The sequence below is a fragment of the Prosopis cineraria genome, unplaced genomic scaffold, assembly GCF_029017545.1.
Source record: "Prosopis cineraria cultivar Desert tree isolate PC_DT_omini unplaced genomic scaffold, ASM2901754v1 PC11, whole genome shotgun sequence".
NCBI classification, from domain to species: Eukaryota; Viridiplantae; Streptophyta; class Magnoliopsida; order Fabales; family Fabaceae; genus Prosopis; species Prosopis cineraria.
This window is the reverse complement of record NW_026555342.1, coordinates 6038747-6054841: the sequence shown is the minus strand read 5'-3', so window position 1 is coordinate 6054841 and position 16095 is coordinate 6038747. Positions and strand designations below refer to the sequence as shown.

Below are 16095 nucleotides of genomic sequence, written 5' to 3'. Positions count from 1 at the left end.
TAGGTTAATAAAAATAATGGATGAAATGAGAAATTTTTTTACATATACTAAGTTACTTATATTTTAAAATAAAATTAGTTAAAAAAATACTTATATTTTAGATTGAAAAGAGAGTAGTGATTAAATGTACGGAAATATTTTTAAATTTTTATTTTAAAAATAATTTTATAAAATGTCATTATTATATTTTAATAGCATGCATAATTTTATTTTAAATTATCTTATAATTTAAGAGATGGAGTGTCGTGTTGTGTATCAAATAATTAAATATCAAAAATTATATAAAATATGAAAAAATTTAAAAAGAAAAAGAGAGAGGTGAATATTCTGGTCCCAGGGATGTGGTGGAAAAGCGGCACTTGTATCAGTGATTCAGTGGAGTCACGTGCGGGACCCATCAGGCAGACGGTCGTGCATGTGACGGCTCAATCGATGAAGAGGAAGCCGCCACTATCAGCTATCGGCCTATCAGCACCACCACAAGCACAAAAGCTCAACGTGTAGTTGTAGCCTGCCGCGGTTGAGAACTTGACATTGAGAAGCCGTAGCACAACAAATCATCTCCTGCTCTGCCCCTCTCTGCTCCTCCTTCTTCAACCCGCCATGTCTTCCCCCATTACCAAATGCTTCAAATCTCGTGAACCCACCTATTGCTCTTCGTCGATTTTGATCCCTCCGTGCCTCTTCTTCTTCTCCTTCTGTTTCTTATCCTCGGCCTCCTCTTCTGCTTTTGTCTTTTCTGGTAATGTTTACTTCCGTTCTGTTTTATCTTGCAACTTGCCGTATCCTGACGTTGTAATCTCTGAAAAGAAACGAGTTCATCTTTTGATTATTTTACTGCGGCTATTTATTTCTCTTGTCTACCTGTGTGTGTTTTGGGTCCAAGTCAAGAGTTCCGCTTGCCCGTGTTTCTGACTTGTTCGTAAGCGTTGAACCGATTGATTTGTTTTATCAGGATCATTGCTTTTGATATTATTAAGTTGCTTTTGAACTTTCTCAAGATTAAGTCTCATTTCGGTGGTGATTCTAAGGATGCACTGTCTCACGTGGTGGTGATTACGTTTATAATTTTATTTTTTGAATACTTTTTGAGTAATCCAATCCAGGAGGATTTCCATTGACTTAGAACTTGTCAGCGCTTATTATTGACAATGATGAGTGATAGTTTAATACATTAAGGTTGACGTCTATGTTTAAATCATTCTTAAATGGATCGAGATGTTCATAGCAGGGTATTGGGTACTTTATGTGCTGGCCAGATTTCTGTTTGCAAAAAGAAAAAGAAAATGATGAATATTCTGCTATTGACAACAGGGATTCTTTTGGTGATTTATGATAAGAACCCCCCTATTTAAGAAAATGATCTAAAAAGAAAAGAAAATGAGAATTTCTTGTTGATGGATTGGCCATGACTAGATGGACGTGCTAAAGAAGTTGTTTGCAATGATTAGGTAATGGAACTGAAGATTTAGAAAACAGAAGTGATTTATTCCCTCAAATTCTAAGAGATGAGGCAGTGGCAAGACTTCATGAACTTGGAAAGGTATCTAAGCTAAACTCATCCGCTATTACTGCTAGTCACACTGGGACATGTGAATTTTGTGTTACCAGATATATGCTGAAAAAAAAATCTTCCATTTTTGAAGCTTAGTATTTTCAGCAATGTTCTTTTTTTTTTTTCCAATTTAAAAAAAAATGTTACCCCTATCAAAGTTTTGGCAATAATGTGAATCACAACAAATGTATAAGTTATTTTATTTTATTTTTTTGGCGCTGACTATCAGTTCTCTGCTAAAAGTATAATATGTGAATTAAGCATATGATAAATCTTCGCACTACAGTATTGACAGCTTAGAGAAAGATTCTCCACATATTATAATTATATTAAAGAATCTAATATAAAACACTTAAGGATTGAGAATGTGTTTTTTTTTTTATAAAAAAAAAAAAAAAACTAGCAGTTTTGGTATTTCTTCAAATAACCTCTACTTAGAGGTTAATCCGTTCCAGTGGCTGGTGTACCATAAGATTGACTGTATTGATATGTTGCTCCCGGTCTGGATGAACAGGTGAGTGATGGAAGTGGCCATTTGGAGAGGACATTTTTTAGTCCGGCATCCATGAGAGCAATAAATCTTATTCAAACATGGATGGAGGATGCTGGCTTGAGAACGTTAGCTTTTTGACTTTTTCATCTCTGAACATTTGATTCTTTGAAAGTTTGGCTGATGATTATGCTTATTTCCAGGTGGGTAGACGAAATGGGGAATGTACATGGCCGAGTGGAGGGTGCAAATGCAGACGCCGAGGCTTTATTGATTGGTTCTCACTTGGTGATGCATTTATGTCCCCAAAATTTATTTTATGTAGCCTTAACAATTGATGAAACTTTTTTTTTTTCAATATTAATGGTTTCTTGTTCTTTTGAATAGGATACTGTAGTTGATGCTGGGATGTTCGATGGATCACTTGGAATAATATCTGCAGTATCTGCATTAAAGGCTATGCATATGACTGGAAAACTTGGACAGCTAAGGCGCCCTGTCGAGGTTAGCCTTGTAACTTCTTAGTTATAATCTTTTTATGAGTAAGTTATGATATTCAAAGGTTAAATTGAAACGTCTTTGTAGTGCATCCTATCTATGTTCCTTTTCAATTACCAAAAATGCAAAACTAATTTGTGTTCATTAATAATGATATGCCCCAAGAAATCATTTCAAAAGAGGTAAGCGAAAACACTGGACATGTTAGAAGCTAGGCTTCTCTTTTGTTGATGTCATCTTAATTCCTTTCCTTAAGTGAATCCTGCAGGTGATTGCTTTTAGTGATGAAGAAGGAGTGAGGTTTCAAACTACTTTCTTGGGCAGTGGTGCTATAGCCGGAATTTTACCAGCAACAGCTTTAAAGACAACTGACAAGAGGTTTCACCTAGTGACTTCCTGGTTATGTCTTCAATGAAATTTCTTATATTAAACCTATCTATCTATATATCCTTTACAGGGGCATGGCATTGGAAGATGTTCTTAAGGAGAACTCTTTAGAAGTCACAGAGGAGAGTCTTTCAAAGCTCAAGTATGACCCAACATCTGTTTGGGGATATGTTGAGGTATAGCAGTCATTTGCTTTCTTCAACTATCCAGCCCTTTTCCTCTCTAGTTGAAAATTTATGTGCACATTTTTCCCCACGCTACAGGTTCACATTGAGCAAGGTCCTGTGCTAGAACGGTTTGGTTATCCCCTCGGTGTGGTTAAAGGCATAGCTGGCCAGACACGATTGAAGGTGAACTTAAATATTTCAGCCTGAACTTTGTCTAAATGGCTCTTGGTAGAAAACGATAATGTAAAACACATGCTTCTGATTTATTATTTGAATATAAAAGTGTCACCAAAAGGAAATAAGATAGAGGCATTATCAGAAAAAATGGGCTTTACTTCAAAAGGACTAATTTAACTTCTAGTATAAATTTAAACGGCCGTGCAACACGAAAATTTCATAAATCAGATATGAAATAGGAACTGTCTTGTCACCACCCTGCATTTTATTAGGGGATAAAGAAGAGTTCTTAGAAAATTCTCACAAAAACTGTACCAAAATGATACCACAAGCTAAATGAGTTGAACCAGAATTGAGATTTGATTTTGGTAAACTGGGCATTTGGGGTCTTTAACTGTTTTATATTTAGCATATTAAGGAGTGCTGCAAATTTGGCTTCCATGCTGGATGCTTTATGCTCATTGTTTAATCTGTGCCGTTCAGATTAAAATTAAACAGTTTAGGTTTTATTTTATTCTAAATATTCTAATATTTTTTATTTTAACAGTTGCATAATGCAAAATAATCTTCTAACTACTGATTTTTGTTTAAAAAAGAAGTTTTGATTTAAAAATTTTTAAAACTAGTTGGTTCAAATCAAATCTAAATGATTCAGATATCATCTTAAGGATGAGTAGATCAGTAGAGTACCGAATTCGGATGCTGAGAGAGCCTAGCAGGGCCATAACATGTCAACCCCTCACACGGATCATTAGCTCTGTTCTGTTTGTTGTATTAATAACCTGCTAAGTTTCATTCAATGGCCTGCCATATACATATACATGTATTTCTTTTCAATCTCTTGTCAAAATATATCGACAAAGGAAACAGTTTGGCAGAAAATTAACTGAGTTTTAGTCAACTGGGTCTATTTAGTTTTACTACTGAAAAAATAAATCTACATTGGAATAAACCCAAAGTGCATCCTACAACTGCCCACACATTCGTAAGTTCTGATGCATTAGTTCCTTTCCTTTGGTGTGCTACTTTCCTATACAATTAATGTATCCAACAAGATATAATAGCATGGTTAGCCAACTTTTCTTGCAAACAAGGCTTGGGTTTCTTCAAGCATGTGAAAGACAAGATGCTAACTTCTCGCCAAATAAAATTTTGTGATGTGATGCATCTACATCAAAATTCTTCACCATCAATGCTTGTGAAAACATCTTCATTAGTGTGATTCTCCTCATTCTGATCTTAATTTGCTTGAAAATAATCATCTACGCAGGTTACAGTGAGAGGTTCACAAGGTCATGCTGGAACAGTCCCAATGTCTATGCGCCAAGACCCAATGACTGCTGCAGCTGAATTGATTCTAACTCTAGAAAGCCTCTGTAAAAATCCTGAGGAGTACCTTTCTGATGGTGGTCAATGTGGAGATGATACGGTGAAATCACTTTCAAGTTCTCTTGTCTGTACAGTGGGTGAAATATCAACATGGCCAAGTGCCAGTAATGTCATTCCAGGCCAGGCAAGAGCTATATCTCTCAAACGCTGCTGACCTGAAGAAATCCAAGTGGGAATGCCTTATATTCCTCCTTATAGCCATAGTTAATAACTTTGATGACAATATACCAAATTGTTTCAGGTTACATATACTGTGGACATACGGGCAATGGATGATACTGGGCGTGAGGCTGTTATGTACGAACTATCTAGACGCATGTATCAGATATGTGACAAGCGTTCAGTTTCCTGTAACATCGAGCGTAAGGTACGGTACAGGCGATCATTTGTTTGTTGACTAGCATTACCATCTATCAAGGACTCCTTCAATTCTATAGTCATAAATACCTTTATTATAATCTCCAATGCTTCTTAGGTAAAGTCCTTTGGGTTTGACGTCTGACGTACGCAAGAATCATAAACCTTTCATATCTTGTTTTGAAAAGAATGACAAAAGATTGAATTGCTAATCTAGCTATGCAGACTTGATATCATGTCAGATTATTTATACATAAAGGCTTAAACTCTCAAGTGAAAAGTGAAAACCTTGCTATGGTCTCTAAGGAAGTATGCTCAATGACTTTGCTGTTGTGACCACAGCATGATGCAGGTGCTGTGGCTTGTGATGCTGAACTGAGCTCACAGCTTAAATCTGCAGCCTACTCAGCATTTAAGAGGATGGAGGGGGACATTCAGGGTGAGGTGCCAGTCCTAATGAGTGGAGCAGGGCATGATGCAATGGCCATGTCTCATTTAGCCAAGGTAACATTTATATCCTCTCTTTGCAAGTTGATATGTAATTTGCCCAGCAAGATGGGAAAATGAGTGAGAATTTGAACAGGTTGGAATGCTCTTTGTGAGATGCCGTGGAGGCATAAGTCACTCTCCAGAGGAACATGTGCTGGACAATGATGTTTGGGCAGCCAGTTTAGCAATCTTGTCATTTCTGGAAACCTTATAATAAATTGTAAAAGAGTAATAATGTAGATGTAACATGTAATTATTGGTTAATCTATTGAGTTTGCATTCAAGATGCTACTGTTCCTTTTGAAGGTTCTGTCTCCTTGCAGTTGTGTAAATGAAATGGGTTATTCTGTTATCTCTAGTGGGCTCCAAATTTGCCACTTTTTCCATGCAGATAAAAGGAAATAGGAACAGCTTGAGTGAAAGATCTTACAAATGTTATATAACTAGACGGAAATTAGTTAATACATGCACTAATTGACCTTGAACATTCTTCTTTTGATAATGACACCAGAATCACTTCCTGATTACACATAATATACTGATTTTTTTTTTTTGGTCAAACATGATATATTGAGTTTCAAATGGGTTTCTTTGTTATAAGGAATGAAATAAAAAAATAATTTAAAGAAGAAAAATTTCTGGCACTCTATTTAAAAAAATGAAAATGATCGAATCAAATGTTACACAAACATGACAAAACATTACATAAAAGAATTGAGAGAATGAGAATTCAATTCCCTTATACCAAATGGAGCTCGAGTGTGTCATTTTAGAAATCAGAAAAATCTTTGCTGGTGTGAAATTGAGATTCAAGATATTCAGAATAACCAAGTAAGTCTGAGTCTGTGTTTTACATCAAATAAGCAACTGATGGCCCTTCTCTGAGAAATGCATTATGTCCTCTTCACATTGATTAAAGATTTACTTAAAATAGTTGTTCATAAGTTCTCGAGGAAATGAGCAAAACTAGGGTACTTTGGCTCCCACCCTGTTTCATTGCGAGTTTTGGAGTTGTCTAATCTTTTACCTAGAGGATCGTTAGTTCCTGAAATGGAATGTTAAACACCAATCAGAATGAAAAATATTGATATGTTACAGTTTTTATTCTAGAAAGTGGTGACAACCACTTGAAGAACTTCACTGAGAAAACAAAGTAGTTAAACTTAAGTTTGAGACATGAATTTCACAACTAAACAAGAAACTGACTGACCAGTGAATTTATCAAATGTTTTATTGAACTTCCCACTTCTATTAATCAGGTCCATCATGTCTTGCCTGCAAACATAAAGAAAACAGGATAAAACGAGCATTTAAATAGAAATTCACCAGAGATATGAAAGTAACAGGAATGAGAATTGCAAAGCTACAGAGATGGGCATATAACCTAGATAAAGGATGATTGTCACAACCCAAGAAAATCTTTCCGCGAATTTTTTTCTTCAAGATTGCAACTGAGAGGGAAGCTGCATCCTGGAGTGGAAGAGTGTCCAAATGAGCATCATCTTTAACTCCATCAAGATAACCATTACTGAATGACTACAAATATGTCGACGAATTATCAAAGAAAATATCAAAGCAGCTTCATGGCATGAAATACAAATCTGAAGAAGAATTGGGAAAATCAGACCATTGCTCATAAAATACAGAAAAGTAAATAGAGATAAAAAGAAACTTTGACCTCATAATGTATGAGATTCAGGATGTGGTCAGGACGACTATCTACAACACCCTTTTCTAACCAGTAACTGTGTGCACCTCTATCTGCTTTGTGAAATATGTCAAGGTTGGCTAGAGACACAATCATAACATCCATAAGAACTCAGATTAAAGAATTCTTGTAATGCTAATATCTTGAATTCCATAAAGGATATATAAAGCCCCGCCAGTCTTAGAACGCAACCACCAGACTCCAGCACCACATTTTCAGCATTTAGAAGAATATCTGTTCTGGGGCTCTTCCCGATTGGCACAGATGGAGTATCCTACAATGAAGGTATATAAAATCCTATGTAAAGGACTATCAGAAAACGTCCAAGTATATTTGTGCAAATCAAAGTCACAATAAATTTTGGAAAGAGAAGCAGAAGCCAATTTCTTAAAGTTGCCAAGAACAGTCCCCGTGATTAAAATTAAAAAAAAAAAAAAGGAAAAAAGGGTGGTAGACGGAAAGAGAAAAATACTGATATTTGGATGTATCACCTACCTCATCACATGGTCCATTATCATTACGATCATATGGCGCAGAACTTGAGGTAAAAAGGAAAGAACCTTCACCATTCCAGCTTAATGCAGCTTGCCTGATCGAACAACAATCCATATCAATGTAAGAGTTCAAATTATGATAGTTACAATAATATTGCGCCTTTTCCTGTTGCCCAGTAATACTCATTTCATTTTAGGCTGCTAATAACCAAATTGTGTAGATGAAGATGACCTGGACAATCCTAGTTGATCTGGACAGCCAATTTGGTTTATTACAGGAATATGATAAAACTAAGGAAAACTTTCAAATTATAGATATAAAAATCGATGCACTTAATAGACCCCTAAAGAAGATCATGGTTAAGAACATAACCAGAAAGTCAATTATCCACTCTTTCTCTTTGACACCCAAGTAAGTCAACAGTGCAATGTTACAAAGATGATTATGAATATTCTCTGACTAGTCATATCATCACTTTAAAATATGATCATTTTTTCAACAAAATAAAATGAACTGCATGGAAGGTAAACAAATTTTGAACAGGGAATACAGATTCACAAGAAATTAAGTGCCAAAATCATCAAGAAAGGAAAATTCATTAGGGAAAGTTCAGAGCATTTTGCGCAAGCATGTATCATGCATGAATTATAACTTTCATTTCATGTTCATTGTGCTCATGGAGCACAAATCAGCATAATATATATATATATATATATATATTACATTTTCAGGTGATCATAAAAAAATAGTCTGACCATCATATAAGAACGTTCATATTCAAAATACATATTAATTACTTAAATTACGTACACAACAATATTCATTGTACATATAAACTAATATCAAAATCATAAATTAATGCAAGTACAACTTCCTTTAGCTGTAGGCTTGCAGTAGACTGCTTAGAAAGTGAAGTAGAATACGTAAGTTATAACCAATAGAAGGGAAAAGGTCCTCAACAAAACAAGCTAACCAAATTCAAGCCTTAAACTTGCTGGAGTAATTAACATTTGAACACATAATTGGGACAGAATCATAACATTTCCATAAAATCATGAAATGACCTCTGCATCTCACCTGATGTTTCCAGAATAGTCAAAAGTCCGGGAAGGTGGGGCACAATAAATAACATAGGGAAACTTGTGAGTAGATTCTGTCCATTTCAGAGATGGATTGATACACATTTGAACTAATTCATCATGATGATCAGTGGTCTTTGTCTGCCCATAAACCTGGCAACCTGGACTTTCCTGCATGCATGCACATATATTAAGAGTGCCAAAAAGTTGCATTGTATCACTTCACCTTGCCATAAATATGAAGAAAGGTTCCGTAATAAAAGAAGTGCCAATACTGACACAAACACGTGCACATGATGCAATATGAATAGAGCAAACATGACAAACCTGTAGTACGCAAGTGCAATCATTATCATTATATATACAAAAGTATAACAGAAAACATTGTTACTTTACTGTTTATTGATTATTGACAAGGCTGTTTATTTATTTTTCTGAATTCCCGTGCAATGCACTGGAATTGAAGCTAGTTTAACCATAAAATGGGGTGCAAGTGCATTTTGAGTCTTTGACACAATACTACAATGCTTTTTATGGGCGCTTCATAGTTCATAAATCATAGTCATATCTTGATGTTTCACATCTGTCCTCTTGCTATTGTTATCATCACAGTAACTCAGAGCACAAAGAACTATCTGCATGAAGGAATCATAATTGAAAAACACTCAAGAAATATGCTATCGTTATGAAACCGCCATGGAGAAACGCTAGAGACACAGAGATACGAAACAGTCGCACAGTACCTCCCGCCATTTTTCTGCTACCAAACGACCCAGAACACCAGGACCTACAATGAGTAGGTCATGTTGGCCAATTGCTCTAGGAGATGAAGGCTCCGATTCTTCGATGGGAGCATCTTCTGATACCTGCAAAGGGGTCGCCCTGGGTAACGATGTTGCGGACTTTAATCTGATTCCCGAATTCGAACTTGTGGAGGTGGAGAAGAGCAAATTTGGGGATTTAGACCACATGTAACAGGCATTGTTAGAGAGGTTAGAGAAATGTCGAGAAGGATTTCGAGGTCCAAAAACAGCTATTGTAGTGAAACACGAAGTGCTTCCCATCATAAGGGTTTGATTTTTGAAGAAAAGGGCAGTCTTTTTGAGCCTTTTTGATTCAAGTGCTGAGAATATTTATGTGAAATTAACTTCACAAAATTTCAGCAGTGCCAGTCATCCTCAAGAGCCAAGACCAAGCAAGAGCCAATAGGAAGAAGATACGGCGAAATTGAAAAAAATTGTCTCAGTGCAATGGTGTTGTAATGTTCTTTTTTCTTTTTTTTCTTAAAAAAGAAAATTATACCATGTCAACTTGTCAAGGGTGTTTGAAGGTTCATTCCATTTATATTTATTTTAGACTGAATTGTTTTTAAAATGAATTGACTTGATTATTAATTCAGTAAAATGAAGAATTTATTTTGTTTTAGATCTCGGTACAAAACCTATGTCAGAGATTCATTTATAAGGATAAGAACCTGACATTGTCACTATCAGTTACGCTATGTTACTGCTATGACCATGATGTATGAGAAAGGAGGCTTGTTTAGGTAGGTTTTAAACATGTTTCGCCTCAAGTTCTTTTGACAAGTAATTTACATATTTATGATTTATGATTTCTACAATCCCATTTTTACAGTTTTTGAATGTCATGCTGTGTTTCCATGTACTCCTGCATACCCGGAAACCACTTTTGAAAATTATATATCAAACATGAAAAATTTAATGTGACTACAAATTTATCAATGTCAAGGACCACTAAATTTAGAAGTATGAGTTGTATGAGAGAAGGCCTATGAATAGTTTTGTTTCGATACCATAAAAAAAGAAAGAAGTTCTATTATGGTATATTAAAATTGGAATTTTTGCACACATAATTTGATGATTTTGAATTCATGTCATGTATGTGATGTGTTTGATGCACGGATTTGAGTGTGACTTTGGTATATATTCTGGCCTCGAAGGTTTTGAGAGACTAAACCAAAAAAATTCGAGAGAGCTGGGAATATTGTATCCAGAAGAAGCTTTACATATTGGTGATAGTTTGTGCAAAGACTGCAAGCCGGTCAAGAGCATAGGTTGCTTGTACTGTTACTTGGATAGGTTCAAGTCACATGATGCTCAGAAATGGAGGCAATTTGTGAATGGCCTTTACGTAATGGCATGTGAATTGTTTTATAAGTGGAAGGTGATGGTTTCGATTCCATTTATATCATTTCTTGAGGTTATTAGAAGAGAAGCCATCATTTTGGTGCGAAGAAAAGGGAGAAGTAATTTTCCCTTCCATAACGAAGAGTTGAGAATTCCTGTCGTTTTGACCCGACTTGGAATTAGACCCAAAAGTAAATGAGAGTTTTTCTTTCACATCCATTTTCGTCTGTTCAATATTTAGTTTCTCCTACCTGCTCATCCCTGTTTCTCCTCTTTGGTTATGCTTACGCTGTGTTTTCTTTCGATGAGGATCTAACAAGTGAATGTGTGCACTAGGCAGTAAAGATTATGCAATTGATTGTTCTTGTTGGTTCTGAAGTTTGGACCCGATAGTGTGGACAATTGAGCATAGTTCGCCACGCAGAGACGCGCAGAAAAAACTACTCTCAGAGAATCCGGACACGAGTCTCAGAGTTAGAGTTGCCGCGCTCCTCTGAAGAGGGTCCCCAGAGGTGGCGCATATGGAGGAGAGGCAACACACTTTGCAAAATCCACTTCTCCAAGCTAGGCAAAGGCCTTATAAATATCTCAGCTTAAAGAATGTTGTTACAAGCACCAATATTAATGGCGAATCCGCATGTGAGAGGTAGGTTGGGAGCATAAAAAAGAAGCCACTTTATGTCCGAGGAAGAACCTTCACTGAGATGCATCAAAGACGCTATTTTTTATGCCACGAAAATTTTCACATACTGCTCTTTTCTTGCACATTAAGTGTTCGATGAAATTCCCATTCAGCTTTAACTGTTCTTTTGTTTAATGGGGAATGTTGGAGTTTTACTTTCTAGCACTGTTATTTGCTGTGCCTGCGAGTAAAATAATCTTCTTTGGTCGTTAGGAATACGTTTTTTGTGATATGGCGCTGTGGTTGTACCAGTCTCTCGTGTGAATTTCTCATGAGATGACTGTCAATTAATGTTTGAACTTTGATCCAGTAAAATCACGGAGGATGAGAACAAAGCAGAATTTAGGAATTTTCTTAAAATTCTTCCCCCTGTGGAGTTTGCCTGCGTCTATGGCTCATCCCTTCATCCAAACAACCAAGACAAGGTTTCTCTTTTGACTAGAACTCCCTAGTTTTCTTCATTATTTGTTACCAAATTTTTTTTTCTTCGAATTATTTGCTCTCAATTTTGAGAATTTTGGCTTCTTAGTCAACCATGACAGACTATATTCTTGGTGTATCAGATCCCTACCAGTGGCATTCTGAGGTAAAATATAATACGTTGTCTTATCTTATGCACTTATTTTACTGCTATGTGCACCTTATAGAGTTGGCTTTTTCTCTCTCTGTCTTTCTTTTTCTCCATTGTGCAATGGCACTACAAAGAACCTGAAATTGAACAGAAATCACTATGCGTCGTGGATGGTGCACCTTGGTGGCGCGAGACTGGTATTCCTCTCTCAGTTCTTGTATATTTGAATTGATTATGTTAACCCACTTATCTGATGCTAAATCTTGATATAATATATGAGGTTACCGAAGTTGCGGATAAAATTGGTGTGGGAGTTCATTTCAACCCTTTTGTTAGTTGGAATAGAAAGGTATTTACAGCTTGAAGACTCAATGGTGTGTGAATAAACTAAATGCTCATAATCACATATTCAATAGCTTATAATTGCCAATTGTACATATTGGCATGTTTTTAAATTGCATCACGTGAGTATTTATTTTCTCAGGCTCCTCTAAATTATGATTCATGCCATTTGTTCCCTAATTTATCAGCAAATGTACACAGATGTTCAAATACGGGGTTGTTCAAATGCGTGACTTACTTAAAGATGTACTCTGTTGGGAGAGGTTTTACTTGAGCGGTCGTTTACAAAAACCAGTATGTATCTTGCTTTTTCCACTTTGGATAAGCAGCTTCACATATTACAATTGTTTGACTTGGGATTACTTGTTTTGGATGTGCCTATTTACGGCCGTCTAATAAAAAAATGGATATATGTTTTCAGTGCTCTAAATTTTTTTTTTTTTGGGCAACTTTTCAGTGCTCTAATTGAAAGATAACATGCAGGTGAAGATAAACAAATAAATAGAACGGTGCTAGTTAACTGTGTCTTCATTTTAGTTCGCAGAAAAACTTATTTATTTGAAATCTTTGTTTGTTGTTCAACTCAAAGCACATGTCACATAAGTTGTAGCATTATTTTCATTGTCGTTTCTAATTTCTGGATCCAAATGTGTGTTATAATACACTTAATATCAAAGATAAGGCCTCGATAACTTCTCTCTTAAGCACATAGCAGTGATGCATATTGCTTGTTACAAAGTTCTATATTCTATAATAAATTTGTTTAGTTACAGATTTACTTAGCTGACAATCCTATCTTGTTACTTAGCTCTCATTACTTTTTGAGACTTGATTTTTTGGTCTAATTTAGCGGATTTTAGGTTCTGAGGGTACTCTTACGAGTGCTTGTTTCAATTGTTGTGCCATATCTTTCTCATTCTTTTCCATGTCCTATATTTTAATCATAATCTTAATCCATGACCTAATTCTCTGGGTGCACATTATGTGCAGATTCATATAGTGATAGATAATTTGGACATTGCAAACGCCAATTCTGTTAACCTGAGAGCTGCAATATCAGCTGCTCTTCTCTTTCTTCCTTCGGAATTCACAGAGGTTTATTTCTTTCTTATTTAACTAATTATTTTAGGGGTTAAACCTACTAAAATGATTAAAGCATATTCTTGCAGGAAGATCTGTATTCCAAGGTGTGTAGTCTCTCATATATCGGTGACCTACGTATGCTATTTGCAGAGGATAAAAATAAGGTAGACCCCAAACGCATCTTTTTTGTAAGGCATGTTTTGGAACTGTTGATGTCTTCATCATACAGACGGGCTCAATGCTCTCACCTAACGCTATACCATGAGTTGGGTGATCTGCTGAAACTCTGTGTCAATTTGGTTGTAGGTTTTAGATTACTTTGTACATATGAATGCTTTAATAAGCTGAGTTATGCCTCCATGGAATGCCAAATTTGACTATAACTTGCTGCATCAACCTGTTTCAACAAGATATTTTTTTTATGCTGTTATTATTTTCTAAATACTTCTCCTTTACTACTGCTTCACTGTTTGTCATATTCAACTTTACGAAAATTGGCATTGAGCAGGAGAAAAGGAAAGGGTTGGTGTTTTCAATGATTGTCATTGTCTACTTTACTGAGATTAATGAAATATTCCCTGCATATATCCTTTCTTGCTTTTTCTCATGGGACTGGAGGCAAATATGTAAAATTGTATGTAGCTGGTGCAACTTCTTTCCTCAAAGAAGGCAGAATATTTGTCTATTGTTCTCACCGAGATTCCTCTATTTGTCATATGATCCAGGTGAAAAAAATTGTGACGGGGCAGTTTAATCTATTCCACTCGATATATAAGCCATTTCTCGAAGAGTACGAGGCTAAGAAGTTATTGGGACTATCATCAACTTCTAATGGCCAAATAGAAGTCTTTCAGGTATTAATTCTTGGGTATTTTTCAGAGGCGGATTGAAGTTAAGAACTAACTGAGCTGAAATATGGATTTATTCTTTTCTTGTCCAACAATTTTCTTTCCTGGACAGAAGTAGAAATTTCATTACAAATAAAAAAAAAAAAAAGAGTAAAATTGTTGGATGATAAGATATCACCAAATGAGAATTAACAAAAAATTCTCCAAACAAGCCAAAAGGAGCAAAAAGCTAGAATAGCTCATCATTGTACTTAACCTGATCACGCTCTACATTTATACTAGCGACTTTCTTTAAATACACGATGCAGAATTCTGAAGGGAAGCCATTGATTCTATTGCGTCACATGTATCTGACTCTACTGTACAAAGCACAAACTAGTGAATCCCATAAACCACATATCTCCACATTATGTTATTCTCCATTTTGTAAATCAAGCCTTTGGTTATTCTAACTAAAGGTTGCTTAATGGGTAACCACTGTTGTAGTCAACTGGTCCTTGAGATTTCTTTTATTTATGTCGAACTTGTTATTTAATGCTTGCTTTATGTTGTCACGAAGAAGCAGTTCTTTCTCAGTTTCCATTTCTAAAGGAAGTAGAAGAGGAAGACAGAGGCAATCTTTTCAGATATTTAGTGCTTCTCATCTCCTTCAGGATTTCCAACCTGTCATAGATTGTCTCACATCTTTAAAGTAGAATAATCCAAGTGAACTTATTTCTTTTACTTTGTAAAACAGGATTGTAACTTATCAGCTGCTAGCTCTCTTGTCTCTTCTCTTTCTCCGGCAATCAGAAACCAGATGGGTATGAAGTTAGGAGAGAAGACAAAAATGAGTGAAACTGGTATGCCTGTATCTTGAGAAAGGATTGTTTCTGAAACATTGTGGCAGCTTCAAATATTTCCCTGCTTGAACTCACAGACAGTTGGTAGTTGATGATAGTGGAACTGTAGATCTAACTAGAGGCAGATATTAATTAAGGATAAAGATAATTAAAAACTTGTCCTATGATTTCAGGACAAATCATAAAAGACGTTGCTTTTAGCTCGAGAGAAGAGGCTGCAAAATGCTTGCAGGGTATCCTGAGAAGAAGAGTTATGATTTCAAGTGCAAGACAGGCCATTTCTGGTCTTCTGACTTCAGGTGGGATCAACGCTAGCCGGTATCTTGCAAAGAAAATGAGCAAAGCCTGGAAGTCCTGGAGATGATGACGCTAGCCAGTTGAACATCTTGAGAATGAGAGTTTCATGCTTAATCATTGAGCTAGAGAAGTTTGCAGATAGACTGGTATGGCAATAGTTTGGGAATCATTGGGGAGTATTAGGTGAAGATTTTTTTTCTATAAATCTACCATTAAGCTATTGACCTCGCAGACGAAAATTTTTCCGTTTATTGAAAAGCCTGAAATTTGAAGGTAAGGGAATATGATATTTATTATTGTTACCCAAAAACGAAAACAAATGAATAAAAACTTTGGTGATCGAGATTTTTCCCGAGATAATGATAATAATCAAATATTCTAAGTTACGAGACTCTGGTTCATTCCTTTTAAGTTGTTGTATGGAATATGGATGCCTTTATCTTAAAGCTATAGCAACAAAACATATGTTGTAATCTAGATAGAAAAGATGAT

The 16095-nt window shown here is 35.8% G+C and overlaps 3 protein-coding genes across 9 annotated transcripts; 2 read left to right on the top strand and 1 right to left on the bottom strand.

Annotated features, from left to right (window-relative positions):
- The first annotated feature begins 471 nt into the window (after positions 1-471).
- LOC129285762 (allantoate deiminase 2) lies at positions 472-5861 on the top strand. 2 transcript variants are annotated; one of them, XM_054921631.1, is made up of 12 exons: positions 472-742; positions 1452-1543; positions 2070-2173; positions 2249-2333; positions 2433-2549; positions 2812-2921; positions 3001-3106; positions 3194-3280; positions 4545-4787; positions 4905-5030; positions 5363-5524; positions 5604-5861. In XM_054921631.1, the coding sequence occupies exons 1-12, from the start codon at positions 604-606 to the stop codon at positions 5721-5723; spliced, it is 1491 nt and encodes a 496-aa protein (XP_054777606.1). In that variant the 5' UTR covers positions 472-603; the 3' UTR covers positions 5724-5861. The 2 variants fall into 2 exon arrangements, with proteins under 2 accessions (XP_054777606.1, XP_054777607.1); XM_054921632.1 differs by lacking the exon at positions 2070-2173 and having other exon boundaries at positions 607-742.
- Positions 5862-6158: 297 nt separating this feature from the next.
- LOC129285763 (uncharacterized) lies at positions 6159-10053 on the bottom strand. The gene is made up of 8 exons (XM_054921633.1): positions 9535-10053; positions 8790-8962; positions 7713-7806; positions 7381-7491; positions 7188-7277; positions 6894-6979; positions 6720-6784; positions 6159-6554 (listed from the first exon to the last, which is right to left on the bottom strand). Exons 1-8 carry the CDS (start codon positions 9856-9858, stop codon positions 6448-6450), a joined length of 1050 nt encoding a protein of 349 aa, XP_054777608.1. The 5' UTR covers positions 9859-10053; the 3' UTR covers positions 6159-6447.
- Positions 10054-10708: 655 nt separating this feature from the next.
- LOC129287152 (uncharacterized) lies at positions 10709-15880 on the top strand. Of its 6 annotated transcripts, none has more exons than XM_054923321.1 (12): positions 10709-10975; positions 11318-11584; positions 11931-12045; positions 12150-12206; positions 12326-12388; positions 12472-12540; positions 12735-12827; positions 13524-13628; positions 13703-13780; positions 14342-14470; positions 15201-15306; positions 15480-15880. In XM_054923321.1, exons 2-12 carry the CDS (start codon positions 11460-11462, stop codon positions 15668-15670), a joined length of 1131 nt encoding a protein of 376 aa, XP_054779296.1. In that variant the 5' UTR covers positions 10709-10975; positions 11318-11459; the 3' UTR covers positions 15671-15880. The 6 variants fall into 6 exon arrangements, with proteins under 6 accessions (XP_054779296.1, XP_054779295.1, XP_054779294.1 ...); XM_054923320.1 differs by having other exon boundaries at positions 11275-11584; XM_054923319.1 differs by having other exon boundaries at positions 10709-11129.
- The last annotated feature ends 215 nt before the right edge of the window (positions 15881-16095 follow it).